Genomic DNA, 24738 nt, shown 5'->3' with positions numbered 1-24738 from the left:
TTTTTTTTTGTCTTTTTTTGGTCAAATTTTAATCACATTTTTGTCATTTTTTGTCACATTTTTGCCAATTTTTATCAATTTTTTGTAATTTTTTTGTCAAATTTTTACCACATTTTTGTATTTTCTTTGTCATATTTTGTCACATTTTTGTCTTTTTTTTTTTTGTCAATTTCTTGTGACACTATTGTATATAATAGCCTCTTTGGCTATTATATAGGCCTGTGTAGCACCTCATTTGAAAGCTAAGACCCACAAAACTGATATTTTTCCTCGCGTTGTAGCTTTGTTGACTCACCTTTATGTTTTTTTTTTGTTTTTTTTTTATTTTTGTCACATTTTTGTTGAATTTTTGTCACATTTTTGCTGAATTTTTGTCACATTTTTGTTGAATTTTTGGTCACATTTTTATTGAATTTTTGTCACATTTTTGTTGATTTTTTGATGAATTTTTGTCACATTTTTGTTGAATTTTTGTCACATTTTTGTTGAATTTTTGTCACATTTTTGTTGAATTTTTGTCACTTTTTTGTTGCGTTTACATCCTTGTTTTCTTCTCATTTTTTGTGGCTGATTTGGTGCTTTTTTCCCCAAGAAGCTTTTTGATTCGGGTAAAGCCAAACTGGAGAAAATGGAATCCGTTCAGGTGGGAGTTAAGAGGTTAAAACTGCTCGAATCGCCCAAAAGGACCACACGCCCAAGTGCCGTAATCTTTATGATCTTACAGTTCAAATATTTTAAGGACATTATTGGCCTGTCATTACATTAGTGGCTTATTTCCTGACGTTCTGGGCAGTCACTTCCTGTCGTTATGGGTTCCTAGTGAGTGAAATAACGGGTGCCTGTGGCGGGTCACTTCAGGGAGTGCATGAAGCTGTCCAGGTTGTATTCCGTGTCGTACTGTTGCTGGTCCCAGAGTTCGCCCAAACCGTCCAACACCGACTTCATGGACGACTTCGCCGACGCCGAGGAGCAGGGGTCGCCCCGCTCACATTTCTCGTCCTGCAATTAAACGAAAGAAAGAGTTTAATCTGGGTGTCTGCAGAGTTGGACAAGTCAAATGTAAGACTTTTTAAGACCTTTTTAAGACCACAAAATCTGGAAAAATAAGACCTGTTTTTGAACGCGCGATATATAAATGGACTGTGAAGAAAATCACTGTCACAAAAATCCAAGTGTCAAACTGTTGTTTCTGATTTCACAGTGGGATGTTCAAATGTAAGAACTTCATTTTTCACATTTAACAACCATTCAAGTTTTAACAACCTTATCCCATAATAAGAATATTGAGATTGAATAATTACTCACAATTATCGACAACAGATATTTAGTTTGTGTATTTAAAATGCTTTGTAATACTTGAGCTGGTTAAACATTCACTGTTTCTAAAAATAAAAGCAGCTTTTCCACTCGTTTGCCTAGAACAAAACAAAACACTGTCAACTTTACAACTCATTAATGATCATGATTATTTTAATGATATTATTATTAGGCCAGAATTAGGGCTGGAACTAATGATTATTTTGTAATCGATTAATCTATCGACTATTTCTACGATTAATCGATTAGTCGCTTGGCTATGAATGGTGTAGGAACATTTTATTTTTTCTATTTTTTTTATCACATAAAGCTAAAGTGGATCCGCTTGAGGACGTGTTGAGTAAACGTAAAGTAAATGTTTGTTGGAGGCTCTTGGCGCTGATTCTGCTCCTGATCGGATGAGACACAGACAGATGGACAATGTACAAAGTGTACTACATACACTTACTATGAAAACAAAGTAGGTTTTCATCAAAAATACTACATTTTCATGTAATTTTTGCTCTATTTGAGTCTGTGTGAACCAGAAAACGATTAATCGATTACTAAAATAGTTGTCGACTATTTCAATAATTGATTAGTCGTTGATTATTCGATTAGTCGTTTCAGCCCTAGTCAGAATCTAGTCTAGGTTTTCTGTTTCTAAACTTGTCTGTCAGATGTTTTGATGAACAAAGTGAGAAACGTGTTTCTAAAGTAACAGGACTTTCCTTCTGTCCCTGAGCAGAGGAGCGTTCGCTTTGTGTTTCCCAACATTTGGACAAACTTTATTGTGAATGATGCCGTTCATGACCTTGAGTTGGATATTTACAGTGAAGGATTATCTCCACGTTGTTTCATATTGGACGTATCTTTCCCTCGACAGCAGCATTACGGATCCATCAGCGACACCTCGGTCATGTTCTGGATTCCTAAACGGTTCCATCGGTGCTTCTGTGCATTTATTTGTCTACTTTTTAAACTAAATTGTGCGCAAATTGGGTCGTTGAACGTTCATTTTTAAGACCAGTTTACCATGAATTTAAAGACCAAATAGGCCCAATTTTAGACTTTTTAAGGCCTTCAATTTTAGACTTTTTAAGACTTCTTAAGACCCCGCAGAGACCCTGTTAATGGAGGGTGTTGATAGACAGAAACAAGGCGACTGAATTTGTTTTAGACTATAGTTTTTTTGTCTTTTGGATGAATGTCTGTATTGTTTTTCCCCCATGCCCGTCCGTGGGGCCTGTGGATTCCGGTTCAGTCTCACCTTGTCCAGGGTGAAGAGGTTGAGCAGTTGGTCGGTGCCCATGCTGTGCAGGCTGGCGTTGTCCTGGCTGATCACTGTGTTGGCGATGCTCATCTTGAACTTCTGCAGACCCATGATCTTCTCCTCCAGCGTCCCGCGAGTGATGAGCCGGTACACGTTCACCACGCGTTTCTGAGGGCGGAGAGAGAGGTCAGCGGCGAGGAAGGACAAACGCTTCACAATCTCAAAATCCCAGAGGCCATCTCCAGTTTTTGTTGAGTTCAGTGTCTTCTGTGTGATTTTTTCTGGTTCTTTTTAAAGTTTAACCCCTTAACTCCCACCTGAACCGAGCACATTTTCTCCAGTTTGGCTTTACCCCAGGAAAAAAGGTGTGAAAAAACAACAAAACTGAGACGAAAATAATCATGGAAATGTGACAAAAAAAGTGAGAAAACATTGACAAAAAAAGTGACGGAAAATTGATGAAAAAGTGGCAAAAATGTCACACAAAAAATGACAAAAATTTAATTAAGAAAATGACGAAAAAATGTTACAAAAATGCGATAAGAAATTGACAAAAAATGACAAAAAAATGACAAAAATGTGATAAAAAATGACAAAAATGTTACAAAAATGAGTTGAATACCCAACAAAAAAATGATGAAAAAAAAAAAAAACACATTTTACAGTAGAAGCATCATGCACAATAACACACAGTAGCACATTAAAAAACTGCTGCATGAGTCACGCTGCAGCTGGATATGGTTTACAGGAGAATTAGCACTTGCTTTGTTTTGTTACTTACTGCACCGCTGAGGAACCTTTGAAATCACTAAGGGACTTATCAGGAAACGAGGAGCAGAAACTATCATGAGGCTTTACTTCCACCACGTCATGGACGAGTCTTTCTGTCAAGTAAACGAAGTTTGGACTAAAGTGGAGCAGCTTTGGCACCTCCTCAGGTCAGTAAGATGCTGTGTCTTTTATATTAGTTTCACCTTGCTTCTTGTTGATGCATTACTTTCATCACATGTGCGTGTCATTATGAGCTCGGGCACGGCTATTGTGACGCTTTTGTAGCGGTGATCAAAGTCATACAGAAGCGATCGTCCAGGTACATCTAAACATAACATAATAATGATACGTTTACCCCATAAAACTAAACATTCATCTAAACACAGTCGACTTTTGTGGCATTTATGGATAAGAATGCACTGTATGTAGTAAGCCAACAATATAAGGACAAAACCAAAAATGTGCTCTTTGTAACCCGACCCACCCGCATCCGAGGTTTGCCGTAATTTTGAGGTACCCGACCCGCGCATCTCTAATGCTCAGGATTACAGATTTTGGCCCAAAATATTGGTCATGCATATCGGCATCAGCCTTAGAAAAACCCACATCGGCCGATCTCTAGTTAAAATGTAGTACAGAAGAGCAGAGAGGTGAAATAAACACAAGAAACATGGGGAAGAGCAGGAAGCAGCTCTCACTCTGCAATAACCACTGCGCCTCAGTCAATTCCATAGTGATCTAGAGCAGTTTCTTTTAAAGGCACTTGTGCAGGACGCCAAACCCTGAACGAACGGTTGTGAAGTGGCCTGTCCCGTTCAGCTCCCAGAGGAAAGACACCTGTAAACTCCACATGGCCTGGAAGTCAAACCCGAGGCCTTGCGTACTGTCAGAGCCCGGCACTGGCCTACACTTGGTAAAGCTTAGGCTACGCCATGTCGGACACGCTGAGTACCTGTCCGATCCTGTGCGCTCGGTCCATGGCCTGGAGGTCTCTCATGGGGTTCCAGTCGTGCTCCACAAACACCACCGTGTCGGCTCCGGTCAGATTCAGCCCCAGGCCTCCGACGTGTGTGGTGAGGAGCAGCACGTCTATGGAGGGGTCGTTGTTGAACCTGGGAAAGCAGAGACATCAGTGAAGGCAGGGTATAATTTAAGTTTTCCCAAGAAATGAAGATCCAACGCCAATTCTCTGCATCTTTGATCTTAAATAAATCTAAACATGAATCTGTGGACACACCTGGAGACGATGGAGTGGCGCAGCCCGGCCGGGACGCTGCCGTCCAGCCGCAGGTACGTGACTGAGGGCAGTTTGGGCTTCAGAAGGTCCTGCTCCACGATGTCCAGCATGCTCTTCAGCTGACAGAAGATCAGGACTCTGTGCTGGGCCACCACAGACTCTGTACCGCCCTCAGAGGAGCCCCCTCCACCCAGACCACAGTCCAAAAGCAGCTGGAGAAAGCGGAACAAAAGAGTGATGCAGTACGTTTAGATTAGGGTTGGGCAATATCTTTTCTCTACCGTTATACGGGTCGAAATCTTCCACATGATAGGAATTTGTGTCATACTGGTAGAAACACACGTGCAAGATGTAAACAACTGGGGCGCAGGCCAAGGGAACGCTGCGCAAAGGAGCCGGTCCAAGCGTTGTCAACGTTGACACAACTTTAACCACTTTTCAAACCTCCTATGACTATTTTTGGGAACAGGGCAAGCAACAAATGTTCATCCAGGGTCTTCATAAAGTCCCCATCGCATTCTGGAAGCTCATCCAGCTGCTCTCAGGTAAAGGTCAGAAAACACACTACACGACTTTTCTAGTCGTAAACGATTTTATATAGAATGGGGGGTCCACACTACACGAGTGGATTCAGTGCGATTCTAGAACGTCTGGGGGTTCAAACTTAACGACTGAGAATCGTTGATTCTGACAAACAGCTGATGTTTTATAACACAGTCTGTGCTCTCTACGGCTTCGAAAACTGACCACAAATCCGCAAAGATAGGTCTGTGTTTGTGAGCGTGGGAAAACGTGTACGGGTCCCGATCGGTCAACGGTGTCAACAATGTCACAACACCGCAGTGCGAGGCTACTGCTACTACAAAGCCTTCAACTTGGCTATAGTTCTGTCAAATGGAGATAAAAGTTGGCGACATGAAGAAGCGGGACGTATTTCAGTGGATTTAATAAGAAAAGGAGACGGGCCTCAGTGATGGAGGAGAAAGCGGGGTGAGGCGAGCGGAGAAAGCAAAGAGAGGCTACCCGCCGTTAGCGGCGAGGTGAAGCTGAACAGTTCGTCTCCAAACTCAGTAAGAGCCGCTAAACTCTGTTCGTGGTTGAAATGTAGCTGGAAAAGGTGTTTGTCGTGAACTTTTGGTGATATAAAGTCGTGCTGTTTCGTGTGTGGGGCTGTGGCCATGAAATGAGTTGCTGGTTTAACAGAAGTGAAAAAAGGAGGCTTTCTCCCGTGCGTCCAAAATCGGGCTTAAAAATCAAACATGTTTGATTTCCTACGACTGGAGTCTAGTCGCGTCTTTCTGCCGCCCACACTACACGACCCCCCCACACTACACGACCCCCCCACACTACACGACCCCCCCACACTACACGACCCCCCCCCCCCCACTACACGACCCGACTCCGTGTGACCACCTTCGACTAGACGCGACTCGATTAGACTCTGCACGACTGAGAATTAGAGCAAAATCGGGCATAAAAGTCGTGTAGTGTGAGCTGACCTTAAAACCCACGCCTCAAAATAACTCCTCCAAACAGCGCGAGCGTCTTGTTTTCTCTCGGGTCTGTTTTATGACTGATCAAACACAAACGCTCCGTCTAGACTCGCCTTTTACACAAGAAAACAACCAAAAAGTCTGTGCTAAAAACGAAACTACAGAAATCTGCAGTGTTCCGCTAATAGCAGCGAAACGCTTCCCAGTTTTCCCTATGAAATAAAATCAGTCAATGTTCGAGCCACTTATGAAAGAGTCAGACTGAAGAATATCACTACGACGAGAGCAGCAGGTTTAGCCCGATTACAGATTGCTCAGAACTAAGAGCTTTAGTAAATCATTTGTTGATCGCTGTTCCATTACCCGTACAGAACTGGGAAGAGGGCTTTTGTTCACTCTGCTCCTTCTACATGGAACATGTTGCAAAAAGACTGGAAAATAACTGAATTTATTCCATAGAACGCTTTTCAATCCAGATCGAGAGCACTTGAAACGACCTTTCTAAATTGAAACCGTTTTTCATAATAAAGGCCATTTACTTGTGTTCAAGTAAATGTCCACTTAACTGACTGGTTCCCGACACCTTATGGCATAAAACAGGGTGATGTTCTGTCTCCACCATTATTTGCCATATACATTAATGATTTAGTAAACGAAGTTAAAGAGGCAGATGTGGGCATTAATGTGGGAGACTTGAAATTTTGTATTCTGTTGTATGCAGACAACATTGTACTATTAGCCGAAAAGGAATCAGATCTTCAGAAAATGTTGAATATTGTTCATGCTTGGCGCAACAAAATGAGACTGATGATAAATTGTGATAAAACTCAAGTTATGCACTTTAGAAGACATACTCATGCATAATCGGACGCTACATTCTGTTTTGGCACAACAGTTCTTTCTTTTACTAAAAAGTACAAATATCTTGGATTTAATGTAGATGAACATCTCACATTTGACAAAGGATCAAATCACTGTCTGAATCTGCAGGTCGAGCTCTCGGCGCTGTTATAAATAAAGTGAAGGCGTGTCGTGATCTCGGTTATAAGACCTACACTGAGCTGTACAGATCTTGTGTTGGATTATGGTGCTGGGTCTGGGGTTACTGTAAACAAACCCACAGTGAAAAGGTTCAATGCAGAGCTCCAAGGTACTTTCTAGCTGTTCACATAAACACTCCTAAGCTCGCTCTGGACGGGGACATGGGCTGAGAACCATGTGAAGTGAGGCATGTTTGTGACACGGTTATGGAACAGGTTTATCAACATGTCTGACACAAGACTGTCCAAACACATCTTTAAATGGTACCTGTCTGTAGATACATTTGGAGTGTGCAGATGGAGAACATTGTTGTTGATGCTGATCTCCAGTTTATTTTTAGAAACAAGTTAAGATGTAATGTTGGAGAAATTAAAAAAGTCTCCTTTGAAAAGTATAAACTTAAATGGTTAAAGGATGTCTTGTGGAAGCCAAAGTTGAGAACTTATATTTTGATTCAAGATAATTTTGGTCGTGAGCCCTATGTGACCCTGAACCGATCTAGAGGTCAGAGGTCAGTCTGTGCTCAGCTGAGATCCAGGACTCTGCCCCTGGCACTGGAGATGGGACGATTTCACTCGGTCCCAGAGGAGGAGCGGACATGTTGTTTGTGTCAGTTAAATGATATTGAAAATGAATCGTATTTTGTTTTGTCCTTTGTATCATGAACCAAGAAGGCAATTATTTTGTAAACTGTCTGATGTTGCTGTACGTTTGTTTGAAATGTCCGATGAGGAAAGGCTCAAGTTCTTGTTCAAGTATAAGCCATTTCATTTGTCTAAGTTTTTGTTAAGTGCTTACACGGAAGAGGACACTCTTTGTTTCATGCTTTTCTGATGTCTGCCTGCATTTTTGTGTCTTATAAGCCCATGCGGGCTGGGCACCTTTAGGTGCACGACACCAAAGGTGTCGTGTTGAGATTTGTAATTGACATTAAAATTGTAACTCCTCGACTCTTGGCCAGGACTCCCTTGAAAGTATTATTATTTTCTTATATATTTTATATTAATATATATCATTGGGACTTTCCTGGTTACACAATAATAAATTAAAAATCAGTTAATTTAACTATATAATATCGTCATATCGTGACACATACCAACAAATATTGTGATACATGTTTAGGGCCATATCGCCCCCACGTTAGTAGCAAATATCCCTAGAACAAAAAGTGACAGCCATTTTTTTTTGCATCAGAAAGAGGGTTAGAACTTAGGTCTCCGGGAAGCTGTGTGAAATTGTGCTATAGAATGTGAAGAGGAACCCGCTGGCTGCGCTGTAGGCCGACCTGTTTGAGCGCAGACAGTTTGGGCGCGTGCTGAATGTCCCGCAGGTTGGAGTTCTGCGAGGCCAGCTGCTCCGTGACGCGCTTGTGCTCGGGATGTTGAGGCGTCAGGACCAGACTGGGATGGTTGCACAGCTTCCTCAGGTACTGCAGAGCCTGGAACGAGCACAGAGAATAGACAAAGGTGTGTAGGACGCTTCGAAAAACATGATTGTGTAGAATGACAAAGCTCTTTTCACTCCCAGAAGAACTTGCTCCCAACATATTCATCCATTTAACAGTTGTTTACCTGGAAGACGTGACCCGTGGCTTTGAGTTTGGGCTTCTCCTCCTCCTCTGCGGCGGACACCGAGATGCTGTCGTCCACACTGGCTTTGGCTCTGGATTTGGCGAAGTCCTCGTAAAGCTGAACCTGCGGGAGCCGACGAGAACACGCTTTAACAAAGTAACTACCACGGACTCATTATCCGCCTCGCTGCTTCATTACTGCAGGGCGAGAATCAACTTCCAATCAACTGCAACGGAAAAAGGCTCACGGTGAAGTGGCATTTCATGAGAATTTAGTTTTTTGTATCGTCCGTCTAGTCCAGAGGCAGTGAGTGACATTCTGGCAACTTCACAAGAGGCAAAATAAGTTCATACTTTAAATTGAAATTATAGAAATCCATTCAGACACATATAATTGCCTTAATCCCTCTGATTTAAAAAGAAACGTGCACATGCTTCCATACTTCCTACTGTTTTGTTCACCAACTCTAAACTGATTTGGGAATAGTTTGTAAAAGCTTTTAACATTAGTTTTCACACTTTTCACTCCAAGTACCACCAGGGGTAGAACTCAGCCTGTCATGATAACTACACTGACTTATCATTTAACCACCCGCCTAAACCAAATGTGTAAAATATTTTTTTTGTTTATTACAGTTTGAACCTCTTAACTCCCGCCTGCACTGAGAGGATCTTTTCCTCACGTCAGATTTTTTTCCATCATTTTTTTGTTGGGTATTCAACTCATTTTTGTAACTTTTCATTCATTTTTTGGTCATTTTTTGTCACATTTTTGTAATTTTTTCGTCATTTTTTTGTAATTTTTTTGTCTAATTTTTTTAGCAAATTATTGAAATTTTTTGTCACATTTTTTAATTTTTTTTGTCACATTTTTGTAATTTTTTTGTCTTTTTCTGTCACATTTGTCATTTTTTTGTCATTTGTCACATTTTTGCCTTTTTTTTCGTCATTTTTTTTATCAAATTTTTGGTCGTTTTTATGTCACATTTTTGTAATTTTTCGTCAATTTCTTGTGACATTTTTGTGACATTTTTGCCACTTTTTCGACAATTTTTTTTAATCACATTTTTGTCATTTTTTGTCACATTTTTGTCATTTTTTTTGGTCACATTTTTATCTTTTTTTTTTTCACATCTCCCGCCTGAACTGAGAGGATCTTTTTCCTCACGTCAGATTTTTTTCCATCATTTTTTTGTTGGGTATTCAACTCATTTTTGTAACTTTTCATTCATTTTTTGGTAATTTTTTGTCACATTTTTGTAATTTTTTTGTAATTTTTTTGTAATTTTTTTGTCTAATTTTGATCCATTTTTTGTGATTTGTCGATTTTTGTCACATTTGTAATTTTTTCGTCAATTTTTTCTCACATTTTTTGACATTTTTTGTCACATTTTGTCATTTTTTGTCATTTGTCACATTTTTGCCTTTTTTTTTCGTCAATTTTTTTTTTAATCAAATTTTTGTCGTTTTTATGTCACATTTTTGTAATTTTTCGTCAATTTCTTGTGACATTTTTGTGACATTTTTGCCACTTTTTCATGATTTTTTTAAGCACATTTTTGTCATTTTTTGTCACATTTCCAAACCGAGCACATTTTCTCCAGTTTGGCTTTACCCCAGTCCAAAAGCTTCTGGAAAAAAGCTGTGAAAATAGCAACAAAAATGTGATAAAAAAAAATGTACAGCTTTTTTCCAGAAGCTTTTGGTTTGGGGTAAAGCCAAACTGGAGAAAATGTGCTCGGTTCAGGTGGGAGTTAAGGGGTTAAAGTAACTTGCCCAACACTGATAACGTCGAACTTTAACAAGCGCTTTTTTTCTCTAGTTCAGAAACAAAATTTAACGTTTTTGTCTTTGATCGTCTTGTGGTAGTGTCCGTACCTGCAGCGGGCTGAGGTTGCAGTAATAATCCTGGATGATTTTGGGAGGCAGGTCCTGAAGCACGTCCTCCTTCATCCTCCTCAGAAGGAACGGCAAAACCTGTCGATGTAGAGCCTCCATCGCCAACACTCCTGCAGCAAAAACGAGACGAAGAGCGAAAAACCATTTGATCTTTTCTGTTTATCAAAGCTTCCACTTCTGACAAAATGATATCGAGTTGTCGTACCCGCTTCCTGGTCACGAGATGAACTTTTGGCGTCCCGACTGGCGAGGATCGGTTTCCCGTAACGAGCTGCAAACTGCCGCTCTGTGCCCAAGAACCCGGGCATCAAGAAATCAAACAGCGACCACAACTCCAGGACGTTATTCTGCAGAAGAAACGGGGAGGAGAAACTCGATACAGCGGCTTTTGGTGCAACAAACGAGCGATAAATGAATGGGAATATGAATGGACTCCTCACCTGGATCGGGGTTCCGGATAAAATGAGCCTAAAGTTTGCCGCTAATTGCTTGATCGCTTTGGAGAGTTTTGTTTTCCCGTTTTTAATGACGTGGCCCTCGTCAAGGATACAGTAATTAAACTTTATATTCCTGCAAAGAAAATCAACGAATGAAGTGAAACTGTAATAGTATGCATAAAGCTAATCCATTTAAACAATATCAATATCTCGTTATCGAATGTCATAAAATAAGCATCACAAAGAGCGAGTTTGGGCGTTTTTTATTTACTCTGACAAGGGAGAAAACTCGCTAAAGATCAACATTAACTCGGCCTGTCACGATGGCAAGTTTGAAGTTCGATATATTGAAGCCCGAAAATATCGCATTAAACAATACTATAGACTAGGGGTGGGACAATAAATTGATTTTGCGATATATCGCGATATTTAGCAAGACGATATGATCCCAATACTTTATATTATGATATAATTTTGATGATGTCATGCATATTAATGAGGCTGCAGTGCTCCACTGCTTTCAGTCAATTTCGATGGAGCCAAAAATAGTACAGTCAGAACAGCAGAGGGCAGTACTTAGACCAGACACTGTCACACAAATATATTTATTTTAACCTCTTGCCACCCGCCAAAACCAAATGCATTCTCTCCTCTTTTTATTTCCCTTATGTGTTTTTGTTACTTTTTTGATGCATTTTTGTCACATTTTTTGCTGGATTTTGGTCACTTTTTTGTTGGATTATTGTCACTTTTTTGTCACATTTTTTGCTACTCTTTTGTCACTTTTTTGCCATTTTTTTGTCATTTTTTGCTGGATTTTTGTCATTTTTTTTGCTGGATTTTTGTTTTGTTTTTTTGCTGGATTTTTTTGCCATTTTGTACTGGATTTTTGTCTTTTTTTTGCTGGATTTTTGTAATTTTTTGCTGGATGTTTGCAATTTGTTTGCTGGATTTTTGCCATTTTTTGCTGGATTTTTGTGACGCGTTTTCTTCTCATTTTTTGTGGCTATTTTGGAGCTTTCGTCCCAAGAAGCTTTTTGATTAGGGTAAAGCCAAACTGGAGAAAATGAGATGCGTAGAGGTGGGAGTTAAGAGGTTAATATAGAAGCTGCAGTTACGCATAAGACCTGAAGTGGCAGTAGTGAGTATAAAATGAACAACCTGCCTCGCCTTTCAGTTCTTATTAATTTAAAAACAAGGGTACAAAGCACATGCAAACAAATGTAAATAACGAATGATATGCAGTTTGTTAAAAAAAAAAAAAATTGCAATGTATCGATGGTTTTGCACAATATATCGATTATCTAAAGATACGGTCAACTCTAAAGCAAACAAATGACAGTAAACCTTCGTGCTAGGCTAATTTGCTTCAGTTATAATTATGGGATAAACATTGAGCCCAAAAATTTATTGTTTATCTGTTGTGTGTTGAAGTCGATATAGTAATTATCATGACAGCCCTAACATTGGCCACTAAATGAAAAATTATGAACGAATGAAAGAATAAATAACATCGACTTAAACTAGATGAAGGTGAGACACGGCAGGTGAAAAACTGCACTCACTTGAAGAAGTCGATGTCATTCCGAACAACGTCATAGGAGGCGACTACGAGGTTGTGTTTCTTCACCAAATGCTGCAACCTGAAAAATCAAAAAGCACGATGAACTTCACAATATTACACTGGCTGACCCAGAGGTAGCATTTAACCAAGAATTCTCCTTCTATTACCAAGGATTTTTTTGCTTAAACGGAATATTTAGAGGGCGGTCTGGAACTTAAACTCTTAACTCCCGCCTGAACCGAGAGGATCTTTTTCCTCACGTCATCAGATTTTTTTTTTCCATCATTTTTTTGTTGGGTATTCAACTCATTTTCTAACTTTTTTGTCATTTTTTAATCACATTTGTCATTTTTTTGGTCATTTTTGTATCACATTTGTCATTTTTTTGTCACATTTTTTGTGAAATTTTTATCATTTTTTGTCTTTTTTTTTTATCCAATTTTTGTCAAATTTTATCATATTTTTGTCATTTTTTCGTCCATTTTTTATCCAATTTTTGTCATTTTTTTTGTCAAATTTTAATCAGATTAGTCATTTTTTTGGTCATTATTTTGGTCAATTTTGTATCACATTGTCATTTTTTTGTCGCATTTTTTGTCAATTTTTTATCACATTTTTTGTCTTTTTTTTTTATCCAATTTTTGTCTTTTTTTGTCAAATTTGATCACATTTGTCACATTTTTGTATTTTTTTGTCATTTTTTGGTCACATTTTTTGTCACATTTTTGTCGTTTTTTCGTCAATTTTGTGTCAATTTCTTATGACATTTTTGCCACATTTTCATAAATTTTTTGTCACCTTTTTGTCACATTTCCATCATTGTTTTCGTCTCAATTTTGTTGCTATTTTCACAGCTTTTTTCCAGAAGCTTTTGGATTGGGGTAAAGCCAAACTGGAGAAAATGTGCTCGGTTCAGGTGGGAGTTAAGGGGTTAAAAAAAATGCATATGACGAATGATGGAAAACTAGTTAATGTTGGATAAAAATAGCTCATGATGGATTATGTCGACCTGAAGGTAAATTGGGAGGTAAATCCGTCTCACCGCATGCGCTCCGACGGGGGCCCGGTGTAGTGCAGGGGGTTGAGGAAGTCTCTGGAGCAGAACTTTCCGACCTCATCGACCCAGTGTCCCGTCAGAGTGGGGGGGCACACCACGATGGAGGGCATAGGGCTGCAGTCCGCCGCTTTGGTTTTGGAGAATTCCTGCGCCCTGGAGACGAAAACAGTAATTTAAAAAGCAGAAATGTAATCGTAATAAGCACATGTAATGCTACTCACTCGGGAAACGCACTTCACACTTTAAGACAAAAATAATACATTATCTGAGAAAACTACCACCTAAAAATGTTATACTACTAAATACTTTAACCCCTTAACTCCCGCCTGAACCGAGAGGATCTTTTTCCTCACGTCAGATTTTTTTCCATAATTTTTTTGTTGGGTATTCAACTCATTTTTGTAACTTTTTTATCACATTTTTGTCACATTTTTTTGTTAAATTTTTGTCACATTTGTCATTTTTTTGCCATTTTCTTGTCATTTTTTGTCACATTTCTGTAATTTTTTCGTCAATTTTTTATCAAATTTTTGTCATTTTTTTGGTCACATTTTTATCACATTTTTGTCACATTTTTGTCATTTTTTGTCACATTTTTTCATCCATTTTTAATCACATTTTTGTCATTTTTTGTCAATTTTTTGTTATTTTTTGGTCCGTTTTTTTTAAATAAATTTTTGTCATTTTTTTGTCACATTTCCATCATTGTTTTCGTCTCAGTTTTGCCGCTATTTTCACAGCTTTTTTCCAGAAGCTTTTGGACTGGGGTAAAGCCAAACTGGAGAAAATGTGCTTGGTTCAGGTGGGAGTTAAGGGGTTAATTAAAACTGTACTACCCGAATGAAACCTTGAAAGTTGTTAGTAGGTAGTTTTGAGTAAAATCTCTCAGCTGTTGCCTTAATCTGTTTCCAGCACTCATAGACCCTCTGCACATCCAGGATTTTTACTCAATTTAATTAGAAACTGGTCTCCACCGGAGTTCTTAGTGAGACAGAGTTGAGACGTGAACAGGGCAGACGACTAATGCCAACGCTGAGCTAATCTAGTCTCTGCAATTTTTATCTAATTTTGAGAGGGATGAGATCTTTTGTTCTTAAAGTGATAGTCTGGAAGTTAAAATACATGGATTAGATTGTGTATAATTGAAAGCTTGGGTCTGAAATTTGAGGCAACATAAGTAATATTAAACTCAAAAAAAGGGTGAATCAACACAACTGGACGTACTTTCAAAAAAGAGCCGACAGTTTCGTTGTCCAGAGCTGTGGTCCGTGGTGACCACACCCATCAGATATAGACGTGGTGGGCGTGGATGGTGAACACCCGGTGACGGCAGATGATGTCACTGGGTATTCGTAGACCCGGGCCATGTCTGGGGCCTCCTCTGGATGGCTCTGTCCCAGGTGTTGGACAGCTGGAACCTAAGTCCCCCTGGTCTGTTGATGGCCGGGCGCATGGCCCTCTCTTATATGGCTTCCTTGACCCTCTCTCAAACCACCGCTGCTCCTTGTCCAACAGCCGTGTGTCTCTGTCCTCAAAGGAGTGGCCCGTCTCCTCCATGTGCAGGAACGGCCTGGACCCGGGCCATGTCTGGGGCCCCAGACGCCAGTGACATCATCTGCCGTCACTGGGTATTCACCATCCACGCCCACCACCTCTATATCTGGTGGGTGTGGTCACCACGGACCACAGCTCTGAGGAAACCGTCTCTCTGGATGGACAGCGAAACTGTCGGCTCTTTTTTGAAAGCAAGTCCAGTTGTGTTGATTCAATCCTTTCTTTGAGCTTAATTAAGATTCAAAATTCAAGATTTACGTTTCTCTCATCCTTGATTATGGAGCGGGGGGAAGGGGGAGAGGGGAGGGAGGGCAGGGAGTTCAGCTTCCCGATGGCCCTGTGCACGAAACAGGGCCAAAGGATGACTGAGAAACTACATTGTTTTCTAAGTTTATAAATAGTAAATATAAAGCCCCGCCCTTTGCTGATTTCATCAATATGATTTTATCAAAATCACTTTGACCAATGAGACGAGCTTTCCTGTGAACCGGCCTGTCGGGTCCAATCAGGAAGGAGGGGGAGGATTGTCTACTTTTGTTCCTTCTCTGTTTATTTTCCAAACTAGGAGTTGCTTTTTTAAATTTTTACTCAACCTTTATTTAACCAGGAAAAGTCCCATTGAGGTTAAGAATCTCGGGGGAGTCCTGGCCTCAGAGGGGAACCTACTGTACATGTTTTTCATTTTTAGCTTTCTGGTCCAAGGAGGGAGGAATTTGACAGTTTACTGCAAACTTACAGACTAGTCACCCAAATTAACCTCTTAACTCCCGCCTGAACCAAGAGCATTTTCTCCAGTTCAGCTTTACCCAAATCCTGTAGGCCAGTGTAACGCCTCATTTGAAAGCTAAGATCTACAAAACTCATCTAAATGGATGTCATTTTTTTGGTCATTTTTTCGTCAAAGTTTTCTCACTTTTTTGTCACATCTTCATCATTGTTTTCATCTCACTTTTGTTGCTATTTTCACAGCTTTTTTCCAGAAGCTTTTGGACTGGGGTAAAGCCAAACTGGAGAAAATGTGCTCGGTTCAGGTGGGAGTTAAGGGGTTAAGCCCAAATGGACTTATTTCAAGAACATTTCACTAACTTTTTTCACAGAATCACTCCTGAAACAGTCCAAGTGCCACATTTACAGGAAAGTAATACCTGAGGTAGTGATCTCCCGCCAGGATACAGATGGACTGCAGCGTTTTGCCCAGGCCCATGTCGTCACAAAGGATCCCGTGGAGCTTGTATTTGTTCAGGAAGGACAGCCAGTTCACGCCATCCTGACAAGATAGGAAAAAAAACACACAAAAAGCTCATTGTCAGACATAAAACTTAGATGTTGTGCAGTGAAACTAGAGCTACAATCAATTGGCAGCATTTTTCTAAAGGAAGTGGAAGAAAACTTGCACTGAAGCACCTGAAGGAACTCCTCAAAATGTCAAACATCTCTGGCATTTACAAATTCATAACAACTTTTGCCATTTCCCAAAGCGTCTGCCTGGAGGCCCCACACAAAGTGCTAAGAAAACAAATATTTGAGAGGGCAGCTGCAGCTCTGGGCACGACTGTGAAGCAGCTCCAGAGGAGACAGACTCACCTGCTGGTACTTCCGCAGCTCGGCCTTGATGGGGACGGGGATCTTGTAGTTTTCCAGCTTCCTGCCGTCCAGAAGCTGCTCCAGGAAGTGCCTCTCCCTGGCCTTCTGCTGGATGAGCTCGGCCGACATGGCGGGAGGGTCGGGGATACCAGCCTGATGAGCAGAAACAAACTTACATTTCTGTGTTTCAGCATTTGAATAGGAAGCAGCAATTCACATTTATAAAAGCTTAGAACTGTAATTTCATTGTGGAAGGAGGAATGAGGGGACTTCATAAGCAAACTAGACACAGCAAGCAACTTTTGAGGAACAAACTGAAGTATGTTTTCAGCCAAAGCAGTAGATGAATGTGTTTTGGATCATATTTTTTTGTTAACTTGTGGAGTAAAAAGGCTTCCTTATCAATGAGGAGCGGGTATTGTGCTTTTGTAGGCATTTGTTGATGATCTGAAACAGCTGGATACAGGGTTCATAGGGGAAAAAGAAGATGCAATGCCATTTTTTAATGCTCAAACACTATATTTCAATGCCACAAATGCCATAAAGGACACTTTTTAAAACACCTGACCCTGATCTCTCCACTTCCTTCAAGGAACCCCCCCTTTTTGTCAATAGGAGGAAAAAAAAGAAAGAAAAAAAGACTATTTGGTACGTGCCGATGTCAGTCCCAAAGTCACATCTACCCAGACATTATTGACACTTATCCCTAATGGGAATTACATATGTGGGAGTTGTGTACAATGTAACACTTATAAAACCTTAACATATGTGGGAAAAACCATAAGAAAATTAAAACAAAGAATAAGCGAACATAAAAGCTCAATACGCAGAAATGACAGAATATCCAGTCGCTGCCCATTTCAACAATGCTCATCATGATGTAAGTGCTCTACGTTTTTGTGGCATTGAACGAGTCCCTCCTCCTTACAGAGGAGGAGACCATGACAAACTTTTGAAGAAAAGAGAAGCCTACTGGATTGAAACATTACAGACCCTTACACCCAAGGGATTAGATGATGAGCTTGTTTTGAATGTTTTTCTATAGAGATTCCAGTGTCATGCCATGTTCATAGGCTGTGTCTAGTTCCTTGGTGAACATATTGATTTGCATATATTTAGGCAGATCTTCTCTATCTTCGAGCGGTCTTATACATCCATTTCCCATATGCAACTAAATGCATTCTGTCCTCTTTGGCTATTATATAGGCCTGTGCAACACCTCATTTGAAAGCTAAGACCCATAAAACTGATCATTTTCCTCGTGTTGTTGCTGCGTTGTGTCACTGACATTTTTGTGACATTTTTGTCACTTTTTGGTTGAATTTTTCTGACATTTTTGTTGAATTTGTGTGACATTTTTGTTGAATTTGTGTGACATTTTTGTCACTTCTTGGTTGAGTTTTTTGTCACATTTTTGTTGAATTTTTGTTGAATTTTTGTCACATTTTTGTCTCATTTTGGTCACATTTTTGTCACGTTTGTTGCGTTTACATCCTTGTTTTCTTCTCATTTTTAGTGGCTGTTTTGGTGCTTTTTTCCCCAAGAAGCTTTTTGATTAGGGTAAAGCCAAACTGGAGAAAATGCGATCCGTTCAGGTGGGAGTTTAGAGGTTAAATGAGGCGTTACACCTATAGGCTGTAAGCTCCAGTTGAGAAGCTTTTAGATTTAGGTAAAGCTGAACTGGAGAAGATGTGCTTGTTTAAGGCAGGGGGTTAAGTACTGTAAAAATGTGAGAAACTGTCAATTACTTAAAACTTTCCAAACAGGAAACACCAAATTAGGTCATAAATTATCCACAGCACTGGCGATTGTAGAAAATGGTGCTTTACTTTTGGCTAAAATTGTCAGGTTCGGCCCTTGGTCCTTTTATAATAAAGAAAATCGGCCTCTCTCCCCAACTCCCAGCTCATATAAAGGCTTTCCCTGTTGTTGTGCTTGTACCTCCAAAGGCAGCAGTCTGATGAGCGTGGCGAAACACTGCGTGGCCATGAACCTGATGCTGTCCGTGGGGTCGCTCATGCGCCCCAGCACCGGGACGACCAACAACACGATGTACGGGACGATCTCCACGTCCAGCTGCTCCATCACACCTGACACACGGCTGTTAAAGAGAACACGGCGTACAGAGGGAGATAAACACAGCCACTGAAGCAGAACGTATAGTTTCAACACCTGGATCTGAGGGAGAAATCATGAGGCTGAACGAGCGGGAAAATACAGTGGCTCAGCGCCTCACAGCGAGTCCTGGGTTCTATCCCTCGCCATTTTTGACCTTTCTGTGTAGAGTTTGCTCTCGCTGTCTGTTCTGGACTTTCCCTATAAACTAAAAACAACAACTTTACAAAATAAATTCGAACTCTTAGTGGGATCCAGTGTTAATTTTGTCAACTAAAATATTTAGTCTTAATTTTAGTCAAAGTGATATTTTTGGCGACTAAAATTGGACTAAAACTAAATTAAACGTTTTTCATGAGACTAAAACTATGACTAAAATGTCCAGATATTTTAGTCGACTAAAATAAGACTAAATAAAAATGAAAGGGAGAGACTAAAATCATCGAAACTTCTATTAACAGTCTGAAAGAGCCTTATATCATGTAAATTCTCTGCTAAAGGATCAGCTCTGAGCTTTGTTCATGTGGAGCAGCTCCATGAAGCAAAGGAACACGATTAAATATGATTATAATGAATATTATCAATGCAAAGTCGACTAAATTCGTCTTAAATTTAGTCGACTAAATTTACTTGCAATTTTAGTCGACTAAAACTAGGGGTGTAACGGTTCACGGGGATGTATTGAACCGTTTCGGTTCGGCCTGTTCGGTTCGGTCCACTTGCGTACCGGTTCGGTGTATTATTTTCATTAAATAGTGAAAATGTATTATTAGCGTCATATTAAGCGCCGCGGAACAAAGTTCCTACGCGAGTTTCCGCACGGACGCTATTGAGTGACGTACATTGAAGCTGCATGAGTAGCTGAGAGAAACGGCATCATGCCAACAGCGAAAGAGAAGCCAGAGCTTGAAGACCCTCCACATCACTACAGTCTCCTGTTTGGGAACACTTTGGCTTTCCGGTTAAAACTCATGACGGGGACAGACGAGTGGATAAATCCAAAGTTGTGCCGACATTGTTCCACGGAGATCGGGTTTGCAGCAGCAACATATCAAACATGTTAACGCACTTAAAACGGCATCATCCGAGTGTGAAAACCACGTCTACTAAAGAAAAGCAGCCTTGTGCAAACACCGCTAACGTCGGCATTCAAACAACCCCTGTCAAGTAGTTCGGATCGGGCAAAAGCAATCGTATAGGTGTATTCATCGCTACGGATTTGCGCCCATATTCAGTTGTTGAAGGCGCTGGCTTTAAGTATTAAGTATTTGCTACAATATCCCATCACGTCTGAACTTCAGCCAAAAGGTTATACCAGCACTTTATGAAAAAGCTCAAACTGATGTGGTTTAAATTTTTATTTTAAATGTTACAAAATGTGTATTTCATTATGAAAGTGCAATTTATTTAAAATATCACCCAAATGGGTCGCTTTTATTTATTTTATGCAAGAATTCTACTGTGTATTGGCAGCTTTTCAAAAGAAACATGTTGTTAGTTCTTATTTATTTGTACCGAAAATTAACCGAACCAAGCCCTCCAAAACTGTGAACCGAACCGAATACAATTTTAGCGTACCGTTACACCCCTAACTAAAACTAGACTAAAATTGAAGATATTTTTTTGACTAAAACTAGACTAAAATCGAATTACATTTTCGTCAAAAGACTAAGATTAAAACTAAATTAAAATATGTTGTCAAAAGTAACACTGGTGGGATCTGAAATGATCAGAAGTAAAAACGTAGTATACTTTAGAAAGGATACAGGCCAAAGCCTCGATGGCGCCCTCTTGTTTGGTGCAGTCATCGATGGCGGCGAGCCAGGGCAGGACTCTCTCCAGGAAACAGTTCATGGTCTCCAACATGGAGATCTTACAGAGCACGCCCACGCAGCGGGACGCCATGTGCCGCACGGCTGTGTACGGGTGCTGCAGGCAGAGGAACAGCTGCGCCAGCTGCTCCAGGAGCTACAGTTGGACACAGAGCAGTGGTAAGATATTAGGGTCATATACAGGCAGATTTAAGGCTTTTTAACCTCATAACACCCGCCAAAACCAAATGCATTCTCTCCTCTTTGCCATTGTCGTCACTTTATTACTTTTTTGCTGCTCTTTTGTCACTTTTTTGTTGGATTTTTTGTCATTCTTTCTGCTGGATTTTTTTCATTTTTTGTTGCTCTTTTGTCACCTTTTTGTTGGATTTTTTGTCTTTTATTCTGCTGGATTTTTGTCACTTTTTTGCTGGATTATTGTCTTTTTTCTGCTGGATTTTTGTCATTTTTTTTGCTGGATTATTGTCTTTTTTCTGCTGGATTTTAGTCATTTTTTCTGCTGGATTTTTGTCATTTTTTGTTGCTCTTTTGTCACCTTTTTCTTGGATTTTTTGTCTTTTATTCTGCTGGATTTTTGTCACGTTTTTGCTGGATTATTGTCTTTTTTCTGCTGGATTTTTGTCATTTTTTTTGCTGGATTTTTGTCTTTTTTCTGCTGGATTTTTGTCATTTTTTGTTGAGTTTTTATCAGTATCGTTTTTTTATTGCTGTTTTGTAGAAGCTTTTAGATTTGGAGAATTTGGAGAAAACATGTTCAGGTGGGAGATAAGAGGTTAAATGGTCTTTTAATGCCCAAATGCTATCAGTTTTAATGCTACAAACAGTAACTTTGCAAATATCAAAGGGATATTTCAGGATTTTTGACAAAGGGCCTCATTTCCTTGTTATCCAGAGTGTTGCTGATTTCTGGAGATATTTTTTTTGTAATATCTGTATTTGAAGAGTTTCGTGGCGCTAGGCTGGCGCTAGGCTAGTGCAAGGCTAGTGCATTTCTATGGTATCAGCTAGCCTGCATTAAAAACAGTGTGACCCGCTCCACAGAGCACCTGAGGCAAATCACTTTTAACACCAGACTAACCATATAAATGTTTGTGTTAATAGAATCATGTTTGGAATATAACTGACCTGCATCACATGAATGATCGCATTTTGAGGGACTATTTTCTAGCAGATCACTCCGCCGCTTCTTTTAAATGCAAAAATGGTTAAAATGATTCTATCTCCAGAAATTAGCAACACTCTGGATAACTAGGAAATGAGGCTCTATGTCAAAAATCCTGAAATATCCCTTTAAGACAAATTTACTAACATTCCATCAAACAGGAAAGAGGGAAAAGCAGATTGGACCCAATGGAAACATTTACGCAACGAGTCCTGCAGCCAGAACTGCAGCTGAACGAGGTTTAGGCCAGAATTTGGGTGTTTTTGACAAACTTGTGCAGTGAAAACTATTTTCATCCAGAATTTTTTGTTAAATTCCTGTTGGAGAAAAATTGTATTGTATTGTATTGTATTGTATTGTTATTCAAGGCATTAATTTTGGCATAATTTATTAAATTGCTTTCTAATGCCCCACGGCAACCCTGATGTGTGTGTACAGTATAATGTATTCTGTAGCAAAGGATTTGTTGAAAGCACTGGAGGAAGTAGAAGTAGAAGAAGTAGAAGTAGAAGAAGTAGAAGAAGTAGAAGAAAAAGTACAAGAAGTAGAAGAAGTAGAAGTAGAAGAAGAAGAAAAAGTAGAAGTAGAAGTAGAAGAAGTAGAAGAAGAAGAAAAAGTAGAAGTAGAAGAAGTAGAAGTAGAAGAAGTAGAAGAAGAAAAAGTAGAAGTAGAAGAAGTAGAAGAAGAAGTAGAAGAAGAAGTCGAAGTAGAAGAAGTCGAAGTAGAAGTAGTAGAAGTACAAGACGTAGAAGAAGTAGAAGTAGAAGAAGTAGAAGAAGAAGCAGAAGTAGAAGTAGAAGTAGTAGAAGAAGTAGAAGTAGTAGTAGAAGTAGTAGAAGAAGTAGAAGGAGAAGTAGAAGAAGAAGTAGAAGAAGTAGAAGAAGAAGCAGCAGTAGAAGTAGAAGTAGTAGAAGAAGTAGAAGAAGTAGAAGAAGTAGAAGAAGTAGAAGAAGAAGTAGAAGAAGTAGAAGAGGTAGAAGAAGAAGCAGAAGTAGTAGTAGAAGAAGTAGAAGAAGTAGAAGAAGTAGAAGAAGTAGAAGAAGAGGTAGAAGTAGTAGTAGAAGTAGTAGAAGAAGTAGGAGAAGTAGAAGAAGTAGAAGAAGTAGAAGAAGTAGACCTAGAAGTAGAAGAGGAAGAAGAGGAAGAGGAAGGAGAAGGAGAAGTAGAAGAAGAGGAAGAAGAGGAGGAAGAAGAAGAGGAGGAAGGAGAATATCTTAAATCAACAATTTAATTTGTTTGGTGGGTATTCGTCATTTACCAAAGGTTTCAGTTGCGCAGACATTGCCGGTGCCATAACTTCCAAAACTTGAAGAGAGTTGATCAGTTCCTGTGCAGCAGCATCTCCTCTTTCCATCTGAACATTCCTGTCTTTAGAAGAAGAAAAAAAAGTCCAGTAGTCGTACAAAACCCCAGGGATTATAAAGCACGGACATCAACATCCCTATGAAAAATTAAGTCACTAAGGTTTCTGCTAAACCCTCAATCAGACTGAAACCATAAACCACAAAACTCGCTAATGAACTTCATAAATCCGTGTCCCTGAAGTTCACGTACTGATCTCCTGGTTCTCGTTCACGACGGCTCGCAGAGGTCCCACCGTGTTCTCCCACAGATACGGCAGCGACTTGGTCACGTCCGATCCAAAGTGCTTTGCGATGGTTGTCAGCGAAAAGTCCGCTCCTCGTCTCTGGATGAGAAAAGGTTTCCTGCTCTAAAAGATGAAGCACAAAAAGATGGTCACATGATATTAGTCTGGAAATCATAAAAATACGACAATTTCTCCTAAAAATCTTCGCAAAACTATGACATCTCTGGTGGAAACTTAAACGTATTGCAGGATGTTTATAGTGGTCATACCTCGTCATTGTCGGTGTTGATGAAGCTGCCCGGGGGGAGCTCCGTGCTTTGGGGCTTGGGGGCCTTTGGGACCGGGCCTCTCTTGCTGGTGATGGCGAACGCCGCTTTCTGGTGCCGGTACAAAGTGATAATGCCACGGGTCTTATTCACCATATGATTCATGCCGTCCTTTTCCGAACAGCAGCCTGGAAGACGAGGAGGGAAGAGAGTCACAGTCTGCAAAAGCGTTCTTTATCCACACGCTTTACAGTCCCTCCAACATCAAGCAAACTCCGCGAAATCAGTGCGGAGTCGCAACTTTTCCGCAACTATTCCAATAACCCGCAATTTCCTTCGCAACTTTTCCTTAACTCCGTAACTTGTGATGCACGATAATGCCAATTTGAACCGATAACCGATAATTCCACATGTCCCGATACCGATAACCGATAATGACACCGATAATTATGTATATATATATATATTTGCACTTTATTTTGTGACAAGAACTCACTGTAACAGTTCTGCCCAAAATGTATTAACTCTACCAAGCAATATACAAGTGTATGAATATAAATCAAATAATGAGTTTTACTTTGGGTTTGAGTCTCCACCTTTTTCTAAAGCTCTGGTTTTTACAGTTCCATCATCTGAGCAGGTCTGCTCTGCTCATCTGTGTCACATCTTGTTAGAAAAAAAAAAAAAAAGAAGAATGTTACTACTACTACTTCCTTCCTAGTGTTTTTCTTTTTGTTGACATCATACTTATGAATTCTTATTTACAATACTGGAATATAGACAGTATTATAGTATTTCACTGAGTCTAGAAGCGTCTCTGACATGAGAGAGAAGTGATGCCAAATCTGTGACAGATTCTGACTAATAATACGACACTACAGCACAAAAACAAGCCTCTCTCCTGCATTGGGCTCATTTAAGCATTTGTGCCTCGTGTGGCAGCGCGGCTCATTTCATCAATGTACAACTTCTCTCGTTCATAGCGCTTCAGTCGCGGGG

General features: G+C 39.9%; 1 protein-coding gene across 1 annotated transcript in view; it reads right to left on the bottom strand.

Annotated features, from left to right (window-relative positions):
* Nucleotides 1–664: 664 nt before the first annotated feature.
* btaf1 (BTAF1 RNA polymerase II, B-TFIID transcription factor-associated) overlaps nt 665–24738 on the bottom strand; it is a 56711-nt gene continuing 32637 nt past the window's right edge. Inside the window, exons 21-38 of the mRNA XM_079560561.1 lie at nt 23743–23927; nt 23440–23596; nt 23144–23253; nt 20658–20859; nt 18718–18866; nt 16777–16929; nt 16338–16459; nt 13624–13791; nt 12583–12660; nt 11021–11150; nt 10786–10927; nt 10560–10690; nt 8683–8805; nt 8397–8549; nt 4578–4789; nt 4293–4452; nt 2567–2737; nt 665–999 (exon numbers count right to left, since the gene is read on the bottom strand). Of these exons, the coding sequence (XP_079416687.1) occupies nt 850–999; nt 2567–2737; nt 4293–4452; nt 4578–4789; nt 8397–8549; nt 8683–8805; nt 10560–10690; nt 10786–10927; nt 11021–11150; nt 12583–12660; nt 13624–13791; nt 16338–16459; nt 16777–16929; nt 18718–18866; nt 20658–20859; nt 23144–23253; nt 23440–23596; nt 23743–23927 (2696 nt within the window). The 3' untranslated portion in view covers nt 665–849. The remainder of the gene's footprint in view (nt 1000–2566; nt 2738–4292; nt 4453–4577; nt 4790–8396; nt 8550–8682; nt 8806–10559; nt 10691–10785; nt 10928–11020; nt 11151–12582; nt 12661–13623; nt 13792–16337; nt 16460–16776; nt 16930–18717; nt 18867–20657; nt 20860–23143; nt 23254–23439; nt 23597–23742; nt 23928–24738) is intronic.

The sequence above is a fragment of the Gobius niger genome, assembly GCF_951799975.1.
Source record: "Gobius niger genome assembly, chromosome: 7".
NCBI lineage: Eukaryota > Metazoa > Chordata > Actinopteri > Gobiiformes > Gobiidae > Gobius > Gobius niger.
The sequence above is the reverse complement of the archived record's forward strand: the minus strand, read 5'-3'. Positions and strand labels throughout refer to the sequence as shown.